The sequence below is a fragment of the Abramis brama genome, assembly GCF_963993115.1.
Source record: "Abramis brama genome assembly, chromosome: 20".
Classification (NCBI taxonomy): Eukaryota; Metazoa; Chordata; class Actinopteri; order Cypriniformes; family Leuciscidae; genus Abramis; species Abramis brama.
The window spans coordinates 18,554,205-18,567,618 of NC_139982.1; the positions used below are offsets into that span (position 1 = coordinate 18,554,205).

Genomic DNA, 13,414 nt, shown 5'->3' on the forward strand with positions numbered 1-13,414 from the left:
AATACATTAGTCAACATTTGAAGTGGATCAAAAAAGTTCATCAAAGTTGTCCTAAGGCAAGAACGGGTATTGTTTAAAATTCATGTATAACTTTGATGAAAGGGTATAGTATATATATATACACACACACTACACATGAATGTATATAAATATTAAAGTAAATTATGTGCATGATGTACACAGCATTTACCAGTTGTTTATATTCACTACAAAACATCTTAAACAAGGAAATGTTTCTGCATTGATATTTATCAGATATATCCATGTCAAAAATCTCAAAATAGTCCAATTTTAGCCTACTAAAAGTTTGGGGTCCAAAAGAAAGAAATTTACACTTTTGTTCAGAAAGGACACATTAAACTGCTCAAAAGTGACAGTAAAGACATTTATAATAACATTTTCTATTGATAAGACGTGTTTCTTGAGCATTAAATCAGCATATTAGAATGATATCTGAAGGATCATGTGACTGATGACTGAGGAAATAGCTGCTAAAAACTAAGCTTTTCCATCACAGGAATATATAAGAAATTGGTAATATTTTACTATATTTTTGAACAAAGAAATGCAGAAGCAGAAGAGACTTTTTAAAAAAATATTTATATTGTCCATGATATAAAAAAACAATTATCGGCCAAAGTTTGATGTATGCACCCCCAGAAATAAACCCTCTAATACACCTATTTTTACATTTTGTTTTTATTTGGTCTATTTAAAATCTATATGATTCTGGTGAAAATCATTGGACACTAGATCCCACACTTCTTTTCTTTACACAAGTTTGTTGCCATAAGACTTAATGGTTTACTGTAAAGGTCTCTCCAACCTTTAATGGCTTCCTCTAATGTCCTCGGGAACATTTTCCAGCAAACTGGCCCTTACTGGCCCAAATGCCACTTTTAATACTTTCCTACAAACAGCAACTGACCAAACCCAAAACGAAGGTGAGAAGATAGAAAAGTTGAAAATTTAGATCCTCTTAGATTTCATTGTTTTGATCCTTTTACACATTTAAGCACTCATTTAAGGCCATGAATGCATTAGCATTACACTAATGTTGTAAAAACGTTTGCAGATGTTATTTCCGGTTTATTTTGATATCAAGGTCTGCATCTAGACTGCTCAATTTTTCTTCACAAAAATACATAAAGACCAATATTAATAATTTACTGTGCATCAGCAGGTCTGTAACTTATATACTTACAGCTCGACATAAAGCAAATGACAAATTGAAATCTAATCAAAGATTAAAAAGCCAAAGCTGTTTCACTCAACTTTCTGAAGCAAAGGACAACACAACATTTCTGTACAAAAATGAGAGAAATGTGACAACCGTTTTATATTATTTAAAAACAAAACATTGACCCTAAAATGTGTTCATAGAACAATAAGCTTTGCGCTTAGCAAGTTTTAGCGAGTTTGTGTGCTGTGTGAAGCTAAACTACTTAGTTTGGGGTTTAAAATGAGTAAAATGACGAAATATGAACATTTCACATCATATTATTATAGTGTATGATTATGGTTTTCTTCGAATTTCAGTTATATTTGTTTTCAAAAAAACACAAAAGTCTCCTAGCGCGAGCTGCTGTGAGCAATAAAGCACTAGCCGGCTCGGCTAGCTCGAGCTATTTCACAGGAAACGGACTGAATTGTTAGTGATTATTAGTTAATATTCATTTGTATTCGCATTTAACTCACCAGAACAGCACCATGAGGAAGGGGAACCATTGGGGAAGCGGCTCGGGTCCACCGTCATACAGACACTGGAGCTGAGGTGAGGGCACTCCATGAGCCTGTGTGTGCTAGCTAAAGCACTAGCTAACACAGTCTGTCCTCTGCTGCACGATTTCTGTGTTTAAACTCTAAACGTGTATGTTTAAAAGCCACAAAATGTGTTTCCGAGAATCAGTATGTAGATTCCTAAACGTATAGATGTGTTAGCAGTGATGTTGTTCTGCTAAGTGAAGACAGTGTTGTTATGGTTAAAGAGGGCAGACATGCATGCATAGACTCGGGCTGTCTCAAAACCCCGCTGAGCTCCCTAGCTAGACAGCAGAAATGCAGTCTAAATAGGGAGCGTACTTGACAATCTTCAAACTTTACTTTTACTTTGATGGGATGTATACACAAGCGTGTGTTAATCGAGAAAAGGCATGATTTAATTCAGATCCAGGGTCATAGGGAGAGCAGTGATGATGAGAGAGAATTAAGAGATTTGTCAGTGGATGATAAGTGAGAAAGTGTAACTAATTTACAAATCAATATTTTACTGCAGGTGTTTTCAAACTTTTTGATACCATGGGCGTGATACATCATTATCCTGGTTTCAGTCCCCTCCTTAAAATAAAAGGGTAAGCTTTAATGTATAAAAATCCGTGTATAGGCTACAGTGAATTATGCCTTAGTGTAAAATAGTATCTGACAAATATTTAAAATACTTCATAAGTCTATGCGGTATGGCTTTTCTACCCACCATGAGAATAATGTTACACACACACACACACACACACATATATATATATATATATATATATATATATATATATATATATTATTTATTATTTACATATTTTATTTATTTATTTATTTTAATCTTTAATGTGTAATAAAATAAATTATGTAAATATTAATTATTCATTTTTATTATTACATTTATTTATTTCATTTTTAGAAATGTAAAAATATGGCTAACAATATAACAATTTCTATGAATATTTTTTTATTTATTAATTTATTTTCATTTTACATTATTTATTTTATTGTTATAGTTTTTAATTTTACTTCTGACGAGAAACATTGAACCGTGGCTAACAATAGAATTAATTCTGTAAATGTTGTTTTTTTTTTATTATCGCAATTTATTTATGTATTTCATCTTTAAAAAATGTTTTAAGCGAAACACAAAACTGTGGCTAACAATATAATAAAATTAATTGAAAAAATTGTAATAAAATGTTAACTTTTATTTATTATTGTATCGTAATTTATTGATTTATTTTTTTATTTTATTTATTTTTCTAAACATACAACTATGACAGTATATACTAAAATAAATTCTGTAAATGTTAACTTTTTATTTATTTATTGAATTTTTTATTATTGCAATTTATTTATTTCATATTTCATTTTATTTGATTTCTGAAGAGAAACATAAAACTATGGCTAACATAATACAATTATTTCCATAAATGTTAACTCTTTATTTTCACATTTTTACACTATCTTTCTATGAACTTTTTCGTTCACCCCTTTACAGCCTCATGGGGTTCCTGTGCCCTATGAGAGCCTCCAGCAGCTGCTTTATCACCATACACTGATGGTCTCACACAGACAGACAATGCCACACTTTTACATTTTAAACCATTTAAGACCATACAGACGTTTCTACTTAAAATTTTTATTGTATGACCAGTTTGACGGACATATAAAACAATGTAAATTAGAAGCTTCCAAACATAGAAGACACAAGTATAAAGTACAAGTAAATAAGCAACAGAAATGTTATTTGCCCTTTTTTTAGTCAAACCTTTGCTTCTTTAAAAATAAAAATAAATCACTTTACCCCCAAAAAAAGGGCAAAAGTTTCAATGTACATTTATGGTTTAAAATGTAAGTTGGGAGATTTCAAGTTTCGATTGTAGAGACTTCGAGAGTGGCTGGCTGTGCTTCCCCTCCTCTCATCTCAATGGCCTGCTCTTTCAGCGGCTGCTCTGCTGACTTCCCATCTTTCTTCTGACGTTTCTTCGAGCTAGGCCTAGAAAATAAAAATATGAATGATCGAAATTCCAGCGTAAATACAGAAAAAGTGAAGTAACAAATAATATGGCCTAACACAAACAAAAATGTACTGTAATGACATACTTCTTGAAAGCAAAGACAATCACCACAATGAGAATAATGGCACCAAGAAGACCAAACACAACGCCCAGGATAATTCCTGATGGGATGATAAGAAATTAATATCAGTGGATAAATGAGTTGAATGAGTTGAAAACATCATAGGCTATTCGAGTTTCACTTACCAACTGGTACATCTGATTCACCTGAATGGTCCTCGTGGCCTACATCTATTCAAACAAATGTACAATTTTTGCATATAGATCTCTGGGTAAAATCACTATTATAAGTTTAATTTCACACCACACGTACCTGCTGCATTGAAACACGTGGCATTGCACCGGTCAGCAGAGAAGAATCGGTTTCCGTTTCCCACACATCCGGTCCAGTAGAAAGACTTGCATGTGTGATGTTCAGGACTGTAGTAATACCGCAGATAGCGACCAACACACTGCCCTAGTTCTTTTGGAAGATGGCAAGCTTTGTCTTCTGCAAAAAAACAAAAAATAAAATTCAGTTTTTGCCACAGGGTGGCAGTATTTCCTTCAGCAAAAAATGTTACGCATTAAGTATCGTTGTAGTTGGTACACAAATGACAACAAATGAATGAATCAATCACAATGCATTCACACAAAACGATTTATGTTGCATTATTGCAGATGAATGTGAGTAGAAAGATTACCGTCTCTAGGGTACAGCTCTTCAGCTCTGCGAGAACAGTTTCTCATGCAAAACTTCTCTATAATGAAACGGTTTGCATTTCCACCCTCCCCTTTGTACATGAATGGAAAACAACTGTCTTTTTCTTTATCGTAGTACATATAAACCACAGGATCAGATGTACCCGTTCCTTCATCTTTTGTCAGACTGCAGGCATCTAGATTTTGGAAAAAATAAAGAAAGGAAGAGTAGGTTTACCAAGATCTAGTAAAGCACTATTTAACCCCCACTGTGTGAACACAAAAGAAGATATTTAGAAGAATGTCAGTAACCAGCGAGGCAGTTGATGGCACCCTTTGACTTTCATATAGAAAAAAAATACTATGGAAGTCAATAGGGCCCGTCAACTGTCTGGCGACCAACATTCTTCAAAATATATTCTTTTGTGTTCAGCAGAAGAAAGAAACTCATACAGGTTTGGAACAACATGAGGTTGTGTAAATTACAAAATTGTAATTTTTTTAGGTGAAAATCTCTTTAAAGCAGGATGCATTCTGATTGACTATCACAATATCGTAGTCTGTGCCATTATTGTTATAGTTGTGTTGTGCTATTCTTTTTTATCGTTATCGTTCTTAGTTTGAAATGAGATGCTACGAATCATACGATTTAGCCATCAATTCGTAAAATAGTTATGAATAGTGAATGAACTGCCATGATATCTTGTACATTCTGCTAACTTGGTTGGAACAACCATGGAAATGGGAGTGATCTTTGTATCTTGAATGAGTAATGTGTAACTAGTCTGGATACAGTCCACACCTAGTTTTTATGATGGTTGTAAATGTTGTCATTTTTTTTTTTTTTTAAGATAGACACTTTCGTGTTAACGATTACTCACATTTTAAACCTGGACAACCTTGACTGTGGCCTACAAAAATCTGGCACAATGGTTTTATTTGTGCCTGTTTGTACAGTTAAAAATATTCTCTTGTATCAGATGTGTAGTTGTAAGTCCACGTAAATTTGCGATAGTAAACAAACACAAACATACATTTTCTTGTTCTCATTTATAAAATCAATTGCAGTGCCCAGTGTTGTAAGTTTACACACGTCTTATGAGTGAAGTCTGTTAAAACTTGTCCGTTCTAATCTGTTTGTATGTATTCTGGTTATGTTATGTGTACTGAGTGGTCTGTACAGCTTTAGATGACTTATGTTTTTGTAATTCCATTAACCTTTCATTTTTATTCCCAATTTTTTATGCGACTGATTCTTCTTGTAAATATTATGCAAATTCCGTAAAAAAAATAAAATAAAAAAAAAACTGAATGCCAGTTCACTGCACTACTTTTCCATTGTTCCATTGAGTGTGGATTTGAATTGAATTGGCCACGCCCCACAGGAAGTTGCATAGAAATTACAGGAAGTGGAATTTGCTGATTTGCAATTCAAACAAATTCGAAACGAAGTGTTCGGCAATATAACAAAAGTTAATTTGTTAAATATAAAGATGTTTTTAAAAAATTAAGTAGACGTTTATAGGTAAAAACATTTTTAGGGCTTTTTAAGCAATAATCCAAGGTTTGTCTCAACAAACCTTCGTTTTCTAGGTGTGACGGAGCTCCATAGACGGAACCTTTGCTCATGCTTATATATCTTCACTTTACTTTCATTACATTTCATCACACAGAATACACGATACAACCTTGAGAACTGTATTTTCAACGTTCGTTTTTTTAAGTAATGAGTTAACCCATAAACCTTATTATAACTCACAACACAAATTAATATCTTTACCTTTCTGTGTTTAAAAAAAAAAACTCTTACCTGGTTTCTGAGTTTGGGCCTGAATGTTGTGGTTCAGAGCAAAAATGAACAAAATAATGCCAAGTTCCCTCATAGTGCACCACATAGTTGTGTGAAGACTGGTGTAGATGAACGTGTGCGAATAATAATCAGTGAGGGGAGGATGCTTTGCACTTTGTACTTCCTTGAGATAAGAGCAATAACTCTTGAGGAGGGGACAACGCTAATGTTACTGTAGATTCACAGTATGATTTCTTTCAAATAACTTGATTACAGAGACTTATAGCGTCAAATGAAACTTTATTGTTTTGCAGAATTTGAAATAAGTTCACTTACAGATATAGCAGAAGACATAATTGATTGGACATTAGTAGGTGTATATTGACAAGTTTATGTAAAATGGTTGATTTGTTTTACACTGCTCATAAGACACCTGGCTGTGGGAAGACTTCTTCTTGACAGCAAAGACAATCACCACAGTGAAAATAATGTGTGAATGAATTTTAATTAATCAACTAACATTTGTTTTTCTTGCAGGAACAACATTCATATGCTTTTAATGTTTCCAAACTCTTTGGGGAAAAACTTGTGACTTTGAGTATGTGTCTATGGGTAAAAATAACATAGTTTTGGGAAGTAAACCTAGACAGTCTGTTAGAACAAATTAAGTCATCGTTAGAACCTTGTGATAAGTAATCACAAGATCAGAGTTTGCTTTACCTAGTAACAGAGGGGTTTGCATATGAAGAACCAATCAAATAGTGGGGAAATTATGTAATGCAGCATGAAATTTATGCCATACCTCTATACTATAAAAACTGTTGTATATGTGTTTTTCGGGGGGATTCTCAATGGAATTTGTCTGAGATCCTCCGGCCTTGCTTCTTGGGAGAGATTCCCTGAGAACTGCTCGGGAAGATCTCCTGGCCGTGATTAAAGCATTTAAAGGACATTTGCAGGTCTGTTTGTCAATTTATTCCTGCGCAGGAAGCTAGTTTAGGGAAGCAAGTTAGTTAGAAACTCGGCCAGTTGTCGACTGAAGACGCAAGAGCAGAGAGTTTAAGGTATTGGTGTCGAGAGCAGACGCCAGGGATATTAAGGCAGGTGTCGAGTGTAGACGCCCCGGATATTAAGGCAGGTGTCGAGTGTAGACGCCCCGGATATTAAGGCAGGTGTCGAGTGCAGACGCCCCAGATAGTTAGGTTTAGGGAAAAATCCACGACATTTTGGCGAGCCAGAAATCCAGGAGTCCTCGGAATCTCCCTCTGTCGGATGGATGGGAGCGAGGAACCACGTTGTCTTCACTCTGCAGACTGCAGAACCTTGTTCGACAGAGGGACCATTCCAGTCGGGCTAAAAGGACCTAAAGTATTAAGGTAGGATGGACAGACTTGACATTTTTCCTTTGAAATGCTTCTAAATTAATTAAAATGTTTAATTAAAAAATTGGCTAATTCTGTTAAGTAAAATTTTGAAGAAAACTGGTAATCAGATTTAAAAGATTTAAGTGATTTAAAAAATGTTTTACCTTTGCTAATAAGAGCAATGATTATGGTTAAATTCAACCAAATTAGTATATGTTGAGTATTTTATTTGTTGTTTTTGAGAGTGCGCCTAGAAAGCTCTTAATGAAACTTTGTTCTGCAAATAGCAACTAGTCATGCTGGAAACCAGATCCAGGAGGGGAAAATACCCTGAGATGCTGTAGTAATGGAACTTGCTTTTTGTTTGAAATTTTGTTTGAAATTGAATTAAAGAAAGGTTATTAAAGAAAGATAAAGAAAGAAATGTGGAAACAAGATAAATAGATCAATATTGTTATCCTGAGATTTATGAATTTTTACATTTTGAAATCAATTAAGAAATTGTTAAAATTATAAATCATAATAATAGGAATATGCATTCTGTGATAATTAGGAAATTTTGAGTAATGAAGAAACTTTTATGAGTTAGACTTTGATTTATTAAAGTAGATGAGATATATAAAACTGAGCAATAGAATTTAAGCAATTCACTGCTTTTGCTCTTAAAGTGATGAAAAAATAATAAGATATTAAATGCAGGTGTTTAAATATTATACTTTCTATATGAAGGCATCTAGAATTTGTATCCCGTTATCCCTGGGAGACAGTGTGAAAAAATGATTTTGATCTAAGAGATTCTAAGAGTCAATGGTTTATGTCTAACTAAGATCATTTTTTGTGCATTGTGCATAGTATGAGAATGTGATTGGGTGACCAACTTTAAATATAAATTGTGATTTGAACAAGCACATAACTGACATCTTACAGTGATTTGAACAGGCACATAACAGACATATTACAGTCATTTTATTTTAGTTTCTGGTAAAAGAGAAAAGACAAAGAATTCTTTTGTTTACATTATACACTGTGTTATAATTAGAGGAGTTTTCCTGCTTTTTCCTGCACCTTTGCAAAGAAGAAGTGCTTGCTTTTTTCCGCAATGAAGGACTAAGCTTTTTAATAAATTGAAGAATTGCTGTGTTGTAAACCAGAAGAGACTTTTGGAAATTAAGCTGTTTAATTTGATTTTTTGCGGTTCTCTGAGTGTTCAAGATTTCAGACAGCTGCCTTGAAAAGTGGGATGACTGCAGAAAAAATAAAAGAGGAAGTGGGGCCTGCAGCCGCCATCCTGAAAGAGGAAGTTGAGACTTCTGAGAGGGGTCAGAATGGGGAGACTGATTCAGCCTGCAGGGGTGACAGTTCACTTGAGACTTTTCCTAAAGACAATTTTGCCATGCATTATGACATTTTGTGGCAGGAGATGCAAAAGTCAGACCGATGAGAGAGCCATCACAGCCTGACGATCCACTGTATCAGCCTGAAGTTCAACTGAATGACAATCCACACAGAAAGACAATCAGCCGTGTGGGCTAGGTGCTGCATTTTCAATGATCACTACAGAGACCGTTTCAAATGTAGTTATTATTTAACTTGATTGTTTTTGATTATCCACTGGTTTCAGCAATTTTTCATATTCTTCTCTGTTTAAACTAACTCTTTGAATCTGCTTTCAATAGATACCAGTGAGTAACAGCTCTTCTGCAGGAAGTTAAATAGCGGAAGTTAACATTCAGTTAAAACTGAGAGTTATGTAAAAGCATTAATAGGTTATTGACATTGCAGAATTCTATGGAAAAGAAAAATACAATATAGGCCACAGGGCGTCTAAAGAGAAATTATGACTAGAAAAGCAAAAATATTGGTCACTCCATTTCATTTAAAAGGTAATTTTCTGGATTCAATAGAAACAATTAATTTTTCTAATTATAGACTTTTGAAATCACATGCTGTCATCACAAGGGGTACGAGATAGAAATGTTATTTTTTATTTTTGTCCATGGATCCAAGATTGTGTGAAGATTTCTAAATCTTCTTTTAAATAGCTTATGAGCAACAACAAAAAGTTTGAAAAATTTAAATTGTGCAAAGAATGACAAATTGCATTTGGGAAATTAAAACTGATTCTCTCAACTGCAATTGTAGGTCTATACGATTATTATTTAAAGTGTTTAATCTATTTGATTTTTGAAAAGTTAGGTTTACGTTCACTGTGTAAACTCAAACACATGGCGACTACATCGGACAATTGAAAATGTATATCCTAACGTTCAGACACTGTCGCAAGGGGAATGCCACAGTGTGTCTACGTTCAGTAGTTTCTGTCGTCGTTGAACTTTGTTACCGTTCAGATTTAGTGGTATTCCACACATAATAAATATATGTTCCCCATTCAGTTCATAAACTGCTATGGCAGACAAGAATGTATGAATCTCTGGCCAGAGAGGGGTGTGTGAAAGTGTGTGAAAGTGAGTGTGTGAAATATGGTGTTCAAAGACAAATAAATTATGTCAATCAAAACAGCTGTATCTAAATTTATAAAATATGCCCACAGGTTAAAATATACCCAACAAAACAACGACCCTGGATGATTTTGACTAACTATCCTGGTCTGGGTTTATTGTTGTGGCAGAAATAAACAATGCTACACCTGCACAGCGTATAACTTTGGGAAGGCAGAGAGCAAGCAAGCTTGCCCTGTCCACCCCATATTTAACTTTTTACTTTTTACAGGATGTCATGATGGATCTCATCGAACAGAACTGATTCTGTTCCAAATGTATAAAATATTGTCTTGTTGCTGTTTAACATGAAATTTTACAGGTCTCATCAAAAAAGGACGACCGGTCGGACAAGCAGATGAGTCCGGCGACATGATACATGTTGTAATTAAAAAAAAAATACTTAAGGTCTCCATTCACAGGTTGTTTTTGTGGTTCACTCCACAAACAAGGTCCCATCTGGGGTGCGGTGACACCTCCGTCCAAGCATCTCGACTTGAACTACACCAACCAGCCCTCAGCAACCACACACGCCAACGCCAAACGTCAACACCAACGACAACGCACAGCGTCAAGTGAGGGACAAAGGAAGTGCTAGTTTAACTTTCCTCCCTTGCCAACGTGGGAACGCCCATTGCTACGGTTCGCAAAGAATCACCCTGGTGAAGTTGGAACGTCCATGGGGCAACGAGATGATCAACACATCTGGAGGAAGATGTGGACCAACTAATGGTTTAAGCTTAGCATGATAATTAATTTTGTGTGATGTTTATTGATGTTGTATTTGGTTCGATCAAACTGTACTGTACTGAGTATTTAGATCTCATGATTTGAACAATTACTGATTAATTTGAAAATATTTCAGGTATATGTAAATTGTGAAGAGGAAAATCTCTTAATTCTGTAGAGTATAGGGACTCCAAATAGGTACATTACTGTAAAGATAAAAATAATCTAGGGACTATTTTTGAAGAAACTTTAAGGTTTTAGAACCCTAATTCAGATATCATAGATGCTAAAAAAAATTTAATAGTTGTAATAGTTGTTCTCTAATAAGAGAGGATAAGTTACTTTGCCAGACTAGGTCCGAATAGATAAATTGGGTAAACTTCTATAGCGATTAATTAATGACTACATTAAATATTTTTTAGGTGTTTCCATTTGTTAAAATAGCAAAAGAAAAACTTTCAAAATGAGATTGATTTTGGGAAATAATTTCTGGAATATTATTAGTTAGAGAAGTTACCAGTGTGATTATTGAAATGTTCCTTTCATGTATTGTCTAATGTCTGTATTTGATATCTGAGAGGTGACTGCGGGTCTAGTCTATCTAGGAATACAGTAAAATGAATCTAAACAGTTAAGACATTTCAGTGAAATAGAATATTTGCTCATAAAGCAAAATTCTAAAAAGCTTTCTTAATTCAGAATGAAGTTACAGATTTAATGATCTGGATCAATGGATCCATTATGAGCTATTCCGCATTGCAACAAATAGAGGCAGGACATGTTATGTCCATCAGTTAATTCTGGGAAAATAGGATTTTAAGATGGGTAATTAATGATTAAATAGCATATCAGTAGCTAAAGCTATTATCATGGCAAGAATGTCATTATTTGAAATTAATTTTCAAATAATGACATTGTTTGAAACAAAATAATACAATTATTGATATTTGTGTTAAGGATAAAAATGAAAGATTTTAGAACTTGGTTGGTTAGATTTTATTACACAGATCCTTAAATAGATCTTATCTTACTAAGTAAAACAATCGCCTGCTTGAATTAAAAGCTAGTAAAATAAGGTTAATAAAATTGGTCCAGCAGCAGTATCAGCCTGTTAAAGGCCTAATAGATCAATGCGATTCAAAATCCAGAGAAAGATGATAATTAAACTTGACTCAAGGTCTACTAAAGTTATAAAGGCAATGTACTATGGTATGTTTAGTGTTTTACTAAAGATAGAATTAGATTGCTTGAAGATAGAATGTTGGGAAGAGGATAACGGAGATGGAGAAGATGGTATGTGTATGTGGAAGATGGTATGTGTATGTGGTAACATTGTAAATGGGTTGTATTTTCATTACAACTTAGGATGCTGATTGAAGGAATATTTGACAGGTATTATAAAGTAAAAGATGGAACATGGTATGATTAGAGATATCAGGTGGTATTAAAGTCACTGACTTATAATAGGATGATTTGGGAAAGGTAAATTAGATTGCAGGTATGGAATAATTCATTAGAGTAATTAAAGTTCCAGCTATTTGGTCGTATAATGTAAAATTACGACCAGAGAAGGGAATGTGAATGAATTTTAATTAATCAACTAACATTTGTTTTTCTTGCAGGAACAACATTCATATGCTTTTAATGTTTCCAAACTCTTTGGGGAAAAACTTGTGACTTTGAGTATGTGTCTATGGGTAAAAATAACATAGTTTTGGGAAGTAAACCTAGACAGTCTGTTAGAACAAATTAAGTCATCGTTAGAACCTTGTGATAAGTAATCACAAGATCAGAGTTTGCTTTACCTAGTAACAGAGGGGTTTGCATATGAAGAACCAATCAAATAGTGGGGAAATTATGTAATGCAGCATGAAATTTATGCCATACCTCTATACTATAAAAACTGTTGTATATGTGTTTTTCGGGGGGATTCTCAATGGAATTTGTCTGAGATCCTCCGGCCTTGCTTCTTGGGAGAGATTCCCTGAGAACTGCTCGGGAAGATCTCCTGGCCGTGATTAAAGCATTTAAAGGACATTTGCAGGTCTGTTTGTCAATTTATTCCTGCGCAGGAAGCTAGTTTAGGGAAGCAAGTTAGTTAGAAACTCGGCCAGTTGTCGACTGAAGACGCAAGAGCAGAGAGTTTAAGGTATTGGTGTCGAGAGCAGACGCCAGGGATATTAAGGCAGGTGTCGAGTGTAGACGCCCCGGATATTAAGGCAGGTGTCGAGTGTAGACGCCCCAGATAGTTAGGTTTAGGGAAAAATCCACGACAAATGACACCAATAAGACCAAGTGCAGCACCCCAGATAATTCCTGATGGGATAATGAATTCATTGAATTAATATCGGTGGATAAATTAGTTGAATGAGTTGAAAACATCATATTCAAGTTTCACTTACCAACTGCTACACCTGATTCGAGTCCTCGTGGCGTTGATCTAATCAAACAAATGTACATTAATTATGTTGTTGTTTTTTTGCATATAGATCTCTGGGTAAAATCACTATTAGCTAT

At 34.4% G+C, this 13,414-nt stretch overlaps 2 protein-coding genes and 1 long non-coding RNA gene across 3 annotated transcripts in view; 1 reads left to right on the forward strand and 2 right to left on the reverse strand.

Annotated features, from left to right (window-relative positions):
- The window catches only part of usp3 (ubiquitin specific peptidase 3), a 12,185-nt gene extending 10,151 nt beyond the window's left edge, over positions 1–2,034 (reverse strand). Inside the window, exon 1 of the mRNA XM_084094517.1 lies at positions 1,699–2,034. Within this exon, the coding sequence (XP_083950643.1) occupies positions 1,699–1,789 (91 nt within the window). The 5' untranslated portion in view covers positions 1,790–2,034. The remainder of the gene's footprint in view (positions 1–1,698) is intronic.
- A 1,347-nt stretch (positions 2,035–3,381) lies between these two features.
- LOC311070583 (boophilin-H2) lies at positions 3,382–6,448 on the reverse strand. The gene is made up of 6 exons (XM_084094524.1): positions 6,328–6,448; positions 4,520–4,714; positions 4,150–4,326; positions 4,023–4,067; positions 3,862–3,937; positions 3,382–3,754 (listed from the first exon to the last, which is right to left on the reverse strand). The coding sequence occupies exons 1-6, from the start codon at positions 6,410–6,412 to the stop codon at positions 3,625–3,627; spliced, it is 708 nt and encodes a 235-aa protein (XP_083950650.1). The 5' UTR covers positions 6,413–6,448; the 3' UTR covers positions 3,382–3,624.
- Positions 6,449–6,610: 162 nt separating this feature from the next.
- On the forward strand, positions 6,611–12,932 carry LOC311070586. The gene is made up of 2 exons (XR_014603692.1): positions 6,611–7,410; positions 7,445–12,932. It is a non-coding gene; the product is annotated as an uncharacterized lncRNA (long non-coding RNA).
- Positions 12,933–13,414: the final 482 nt, after the last annotated feature.

Bases quoted from the DNA above. Each gene is read 5' to 3' on its own strand.
- LOC311070583 (XM_084094524.1), bottom strand. From the start codon at position 6,412: ATGTGGTGCACTATGAGGGAACTTGGCATTATTTTGTTCATTTTTGCT. The intron at 4,715-6,327 runs GTAAGAGTTTTT...TCCAAAATCTAG, and splicing joins GGCCCAAACTCAGAAACCAG to ATGCCTGCAGTCTGACAAAA. The intron at 4,327-4,519 runs GTAATCTTTCTA...GTTTTTTTGCAG, and splicing joins AGAGCTGTACCCTAGAGACG to AAGACAAAGCTTGCCATCTT.